The sequence below is a fragment of the Necator americanus genome, chromosome III, assembly GCF_031761385.1.
Source record: "Necator americanus strain Aroian chromosome III, whole genome shotgun sequence".
Classification (NCBI taxonomy): domain Eukaryota; kingdom Metazoa; phylum Nematoda; class Chromadorea; order Rhabditida; family Ancylostomatidae; genus Necator; species Necator americanus.
The window spans coordinates 39,509,231-39,516,516 of record NC_087373.1 but is presented as its reverse complement, the minus strand read 5'-3'; the positions used below and the strand labels follow the sequence as shown (position 1 = coordinate 39,516,516).

At 34.4% G+C, this 7,286-nt stretch overlaps 1 protein-coding gene across 2 annotated transcripts; it reads right to left on the bottom strand.

Annotated features, from left to right (window-relative positions):
- Nucleotides 1–1,992: 1,992 nt before the first annotated feature.
- Nucleotides 1,993–5,694, bottom strand: RB195_012381 (uncharacterized protein; the record flags this gene model as incomplete). Of its 2 annotated transcripts, XM_064194197.1 has the most annotated exons (6): nucleotides 1,993–2,154; nucleotides 2,232–2,281; nucleotides 3,627–3,726; nucleotides 4,069–4,191; nucleotides 5,481–5,585; nucleotides 5,644–5,694. In XM_064194197.1, 6 exons carry the CDS (start codon nucleotides 5,692–5,694, stop codon nucleotides 1,993–1,995), a joined length of 591 nt encoding a protein of 196 aa, XP_064051780.1. The 2 variants fall into 2 exon arrangements, with proteins under 2 accessions (XP_064051780.1, XP_013302693.2); XM_013447239.2 differs by lacking the exons at nucleotides 5,481–5,585; nucleotides 5,644–5,694 and having other exon boundaries at nucleotides 4,069–4,170.
- Between the last annotated feature and the right edge of the window lie 1,592 nt (nucleotides 5,695–7,286).

The window sequence follows — 7,286 nt, the reverse complement described above, 5'->3', positions numbered from 1 at the left end:
CGTTTATGAAAAAAAAATGAAGAGAAAAGAAAGAAAAAGTTCGTTTATCAAAAGGATCTCTTTTTTCTCTTTTTTTTTAGCAAAAAAAAAGATTATTATCGCATGAATTCTGTTATGATCGGTCGTTTTGACCAAATGTTCGTTTCTGTTTTACTTTATCCTTAACCCACGTAAATAAACAAATGAATAAATAAATACTTACTTACTGTGGATCTAGCGTTGTTAAGAAACACAGATTACTTTTGTAGTAGCTCCGTTATAAGTTAGAATAAGGTGCGTGGAGGAGAAAAGTTACTTCGTAATGGTGTTGATTGCTAGGATCATTGCTCGAGCCGTTATCGATTGCGCGGATGATTTTCTCTATTGATCTGCTGACTTTGACCATTCAAAATTCAGTCTTTTTAATCAATCAAAAAAAAATTCAGGCACATGACTTTGCTAAGGTGATTTCTGCCAGAAATCCAGTGTCAGAATGAGTAGGTAAATTAACGGAGAATTTTACCCTTATCTTCTAAAAGGGTCTCAGTGCTGAAATGGACTAGTGGTCACAAAAATCCAGGGCGGAAAATCCAGGAAAACGGGAAGAGCAAAGAAATTAAAATAAAAGAAATTAAGAAGCAAATTAAAGAAGCGAAACTATATAAGAGATTCATTTTGAGAGATTCATCCATAAATATTGAAGGGGAGGGACCTAAAAAGCTAAAGTTGAGAGGCAAAAAGGAATTAATGTAATGAAATCCAAACAAAATTTGATCCTAGAATTTATGATTAGAGGTTGATCAATTGGGTTCATCTATTTTAGACAAAAACGGGTTTTGAATCGATGAGAAAACTGAAAATTAGAAAAAAAAAAGCGAAAAGACAGAAAAATCCTGAGGTTCCAAGAAAAATCCTATGGTTCCAGAAAAATCCTATGGTGTTCTCTCGTCCACAAATGGGCGGTACAACACCGTCGAATCAAAAGAACCATTTTTGTTTATTTTTACCATTGAGCTTAGCCTATCTTAGGACCGTATTCGATCGATATCCGTTAATTTACTTTTTCTGGATTATTAACACTAAGACAAGACAGCGGATCTTCCGATCCGTACCCCCGATGAAGCCGTTGATGAATCCAATTGATCATTGACCTACCTGGAATCGATCATGAAAGAAAAGGGACGGATCTCACATGCCCAATTCATAATTCGTTGATATTGAACCACTTTTTCAAACTATCATCAATCACTCTGCTTATTTATTTGTTGACTTGTTTATTTATTTTATTCGTCTATTCAGTTTCTCTAAAATCTTCTGCATTGAATTTTTGTAAGAATTCAACAAAAAGAAATGATTATTAATGGAAATTTTTTCTCTTTTTCAGCACAAAATTGTTATTTGTTGGAATTAATTCGGAACGGGATCAATTTCCACTTTTTTCTGAACGTTGATGTGAATCTCAACGTGTCAAGAATTTCTCGTTTTCTTTTTTCCCCATTGTTTTTGTTCGATTTATTTTATCCTACTCTTCAATATTTCTTTTCTGCCGAAAATTTGATGCGCGCCACAGTTAACGTCTTTTTCAAAAAAAAAAAAAGAGACGTCAACTGAAATCGTTAGGCTGTTTCCAAATAATATTTACAAGTAATGAGATCCAATTAAAATAATTTTATTTGATCTAAAATCTTGAGGTCAGCATAGAGTTGGCAATTATTATTATCTCACCATTTATTAACCACGTTTGCGCGATTTATTACAGGACAAGTTTGCTGAAATCAAGGTGAAAATCTAAAAAAAAACAGAGAAACATCACTAAAAATCTAATTATTCCCTCATTTCTTCTTTATTAAAATTACTTTCATCAGGCTAAAAAAATAAACAACTCTAAAACGAGCTAAAATTGCTTATGGATCAATGATCAATAAACACACAGATAAATAACAAAGTGGAATGTAATATGTCTCACTACAATATCACCAGTCAACTAATCGATCAATATTCGAAAATCATCGATCATCGAGTTTTCGAGAATGTCATCAACGGAATCGGTTCCCCATCCACGTAGAGATCGTGGACAACGCCGATTTTCTTCCGACCACTACTCGTTGCACGAATTTTACAAACATGTCGTCCCACTTCGAAATGAGTTTCTGTGCCATCCGCAACGAATTCCCCCTGAATCAGGAAGTGATTGTATCGAGAATTTCGCGCAAGAAATTTAGAGATCAAAAAATTCCTTGTGTCCCACTCACAGCCGTATCGATTTTGTTCCCGTTCACCCATACCTCCATTGTTTCTTTGTCTGAAAACAAGACATTCTTGGAATAGTTTTCAAATTTGGGAAAAAAATTACGGAAAAAAATAGTCGTAAGAATTTTGAGCGGACTTTCTCTGTAGAGTTCTACACTTCTAGGCTCTGGTAGTCACTTACGAAGACCTTTTAGCACTTTTTCCTCACCAAGATCCTATTATTCAAGGATTTATTTGAGGATTTTTAAGGTTTAACATCTGGAAACCATGGAAACCCCTTGATTCCCGGCCCTAGAAACCATTCAAACTCGTATCATTGGGCGAATTTCCCGATTATCGTCGCATAAAGATTTTATTTATTCCCGAAATTGTTTCACCCCTTTCGGATTTTCACATGGAATCTGACATGCACGTTTCGTTCATTGCTACAATACTTTGATCCAGGACGTCCACAGATGTTGTGAGCTGTGTGGTTTTTTTTCGCTCTCCAGCTTTCCTGTCTCCATCCATATTTTTTTATCCGCACGATTTGAATTTCTATTTATACTAAATATAATAACAAATCCTCGATTTGTTGGAAAACTCAGAAAAACGTAATTAAAAAATTATTTAAAAAAATCTAAATCCCAAAAACAGTATTAAGCAGTCTATAAATCTAGCCAACAATTGCTAATACAATCTTTTCTATATAGAATATGTTTAATCCCTAATATTAATATAATCCTCGATTTTTTAATCCGGAAACTTTCTCCGGATATTTGTGGAGTAGAAAATAAGCTTAGACCCGACGTATTTCAGATTAAAAAACTAGAAATATGTAGCTAAAACAAAAATTCCATCCATTTTACAAAAATTTTCCAGAGAAAAAAAAACCTCTTCTGTTAATGACAGGATGAGCATTATTATCATTATTTCCTCCTAACTACCGCAATCTGAGGACCTCGGTGTTGCGATTGGTTCACTAACGGCAGAGAATTTGCCAGAAAAAAAAAGTAATTTTCCGCTAAATTATCAGAATTTCCCATTTTCAGCTTACTATGATGGAATGAGGTCGAGTGAGCGAGAAAATACACAAATGAGGTAAATAGTCGCGTATTGTTGTTGTTTGCGTTTCGAAGTGATAGTTTTAGGGTGAGTCACCGGTGACCCACGGATTATTAAAACTAAAAATACAATGCATATATATTTCAATAAAATAAAATATATTGAATATTGCATATTTCTGCCCCGTGACGTTATTTTATTGCGTAAAAATTTTAGCGTCACTGACTTCTTTATTGAATCCGAAATTTTGTAACCCATCCTTGAAAACATTGGGAAAATTACGAGAAGCGGATGAAATTCGATTTCAGTGTCACTATATAGTTTTTTTATTGGTAAAGATATAAAAATTATACCTAGAACGATTCTTGTCTCCTCTCCACCGATATGAGTTTCCCAACACAACAATTTTTTACTTTGTTCCTCGCGAAATTTCTCATAGTTTTTCCCGTTTACCTGAAAATATTTGAGTATATGCAGTGATTTGTGCGGTAGCAGATTCTGTCCTATTGAATTCATTATTCGATCGAATATTCGCTCGATCCTGTCGAGTTGGGACGTAATGAACGAATGTCGAATAACTCGAAACAACTACTCGAAAAATCTTCAAATAACGAGTTTTTTTAAGCAAAAAGAAAGTACTCGAAATGGAGACAGAAGTCAAAGAAGAGTTGAGACAAACTAACAAATAAAAAAAATTGAGAAGAACGCCAGTTTTTCTCGAATATTCGCTCATTCAGCAGGTGGAAATTCGATGAGATTTAATGTTTTGACCCGAATACGTGTTTTTTTGCTCACCTCCAGCGAATATTCGTAAGCAAATGTGCCGAGCGCTTCTACGGTGATCGTACATTTCATTTTCCCCAGCTGGAATGACTCCTTACCAACCAACTTGAACATCCAGTCACGTCGTAAAATTTCCTCAAAAGAAAAAAATAGAACAACTTAAAATTTCTATAACACAGTAGTAAATTTTTTAGAGAAACAAAAAACGTAGAAATACAGTACAATATGGAAAAATTTTGGTAAAATTTATTTCTTGATTCTTCGATTAAAAGCAGCGTATCACGACTCTGATGTTGGATGTGGAGCGGATCCCACAGCGAAAACGCTGAGTTCGGATCGTACAGATTACGGAACCCAGTATTGATGCATTCATCTTTTCCTAATTCTTCTGGAAAAGGACGTCGAAGGCGCGGTTTTTTTTTACGACGATTAGGAAAAGATGAATTCCCTCATCAACCAAGGAAATGGGTGCTGAAGGGGCCGGAACGTGTACACAGAGGCGTGTTCTAACGTGATTCGTAGGAAATAAAGCGGTTCCCACGCTTTTTTTTTACGACGATTAAACGGAGATAAGTGGATCCACCTCGAATTCCGGCAATGTACAATCCTATATTTAGTTTTTCCTGCATTTTCTTTTATTTCTTTTTCCCTCATCCCCTCAGAATCATGGTATGGGCACTTGTTCGAATTCAAATATCAGTTCAAATGGCAATATATGGTTGTATTCGACGCCAATGATACTGCTGGTACTAAGGTGTCTTTGCTGTGGCGTGCATGTTCGAATATTCGAATATTCGAACTTTCCAGCTCTTAAAGTTTCAATTTCGACTGGCGACGAAATTTAGAGCCCAAATACTGATTGTCAATTCAAGTATTTTCAAAAAAAAACAGCTTGTCAAGTGTTTAAAAAGCGTATATAAAATAAAGTCTCTCTGGGGTATCAATCCGCTTGGGATCCGCACCAACGAGTTTTACTGCAATTCGTCATTGAGGTTTTGAAACGTGTGTTGACCTTTACAATAACTTGCGGGTGTCAATTTTTCCACACCAGAGGTATGAAGTGCTTGGTTGGCCCCGGGGCGGTTTCGAACCATCGACAGTGTGTGCGGCTGCAGCGGGCTGCTAACCGACTGCGCCATACCCGCTTCGCGTGTATATAAAATGAATAAAGAAATGTAACTGCAACTATTTATTTATTTACTATATTTATTTGCTTATTTGTTTATTTATTATTTATTTATTTTTATTTATAATTTATGTTGTGATGACAACACGTAAAGTCGATAGAATACCATCACTAAGGTGTCCCTTCTCAAAATGCTGCGCTTCTAGCGTAACGTAAAGAAACAGTGACAACCGCAAAAACAATATTATTGATAGGAACAACAACAAAAACAACAATATTATTGATTGAAACAACAAACCTTGCCATCAACTCGTATTACTCGTTTTCCCGTTGTTGTGCCATGCTCAAACTCTATTCGATAAACCTTAATGCTTATATGATGAAAATACGGTATCTCTCCATACTGGATAATTACGGTAAGATTGTTTTGTCGGTTTATATCCGTAAAAATACTCAGTTACCTTGTCTTGTAGTGGAACTGTCCATTTTGCCACTATATCACCTTCCACCATGATTTTTTTTTCCTGAAAATGAATTTTCATTGGACTATAGAAATAGCTTTAGAGTTGTCTACGGTAGAGATACGGTAGTTCGGAGATAAAAATGAATTATGGAGCATATTCGTACGTATAACAATTATTGTACAAGTAAAAAGTAGAATTGAAATAATAAAACAATAAGTAGTGTTCAATAATTTAACCACTATTGGTTTAAAAAATTTATTTATTATTTTATCTTATGACTTATTTATCTGTTTGCTGTAATAAAAAAAAATTTAAAAAAATAAAAAGAAAGTAATTATGAAAATATAAAAAATAAAATAAAATAAATTAATTAAATAAAAATAATAATAAATGATGTAATATAATAATAAAATAAAATAATATAATAATAAAATATGGATAAAAATAAATAAAAAGTAGAATTGAAATGATCAAATAATAAATAATAGTCACATAAATGAAGTTATGACACATAGTTTAAGCAAAGTAGCGACTGAAAAAAAAATTTAATGGGGTCCCGGCCTGAACGACTACAGTAGTCAGTTTTTTGAGCTGGGCAGTACTCTAGCTCAGGTTCGATCCGCCATTAAAGAGCCGGGAATCCAGAAATTTCCCGTGTAAGCAAATTTTTGCAGCCTAGCTATTGATTTTAGCGAATTTCTGCTAGAATTTGTTGTATAATCTTAAAAATTACATTCGGAAGAACCATCTTCGTCCGGAAAAAGAAATCCAGAGATCAAAATTATGGAACGTCTGTCAAGAAAGCACCGAAAATGCATGATACGCATTCTTATCGAGACGAGGCCAGCGACCAACACAACACGCGTTTACCATGGATACCAAATATGGCTTCCGGCAATAATGTTAGGATTCCGAGTAGAAAATTAAATTACAGGCTAGAAATCGGGAATGTGATCGAATTAACGCGATTTCCATTGAATCGAGCATATCCCGTAGTTGCAGGAATAATATTTTTGAAAAGAAAAACGCTATAATTTCTCCACTAAGAAGTTGTTTATCTTGTAAACAGCAGGATTTTCGGGGTGTTAGACGTTCAGAAGGAATCGTACAAGGATTCACTTCCATCCATCACTCAAAATAGTAAAAATGAGTTAATTTCTACAGTGCGATGTTACTTTCGGACAAATTTTCCCAGTTCCTTACTTTCCTACAGTTTTCTTAGTTGTTTATTGTGAGTTTTTTTTTATTGTCACATTGTTTTTTTGTTTACTTTTTCGAGTTTTTTCTTTACCTACCTATTCGTTCTCCTGTCTTTTTCGCTTTTTTCTCCGCAAAAAGTTTTCCCATTGGGTTTTTCGATGGAACGAATACTTTTCTCTTGTGGATAAGCAATGATTTGCACTATTTCGCGTTGAATTCGCTACATTTACATGATTTGTGAAGTTGGAACGGTTGGAACAAATTTTTAAAATGAATCCTCGCTTTCAATTTTTAAAATTTTCTCTCTACTTCTATTTTCTTCCTGTTCTGTGTTCTCCGTGAGAAAAAAAGGAGTACCTCACGCTCTCACTTTTTTTTTCTAAGCTAATTAATGAAGTCATAAAACTTTTTATGAAAAAGTAGAGAATAAGTAGCACCAC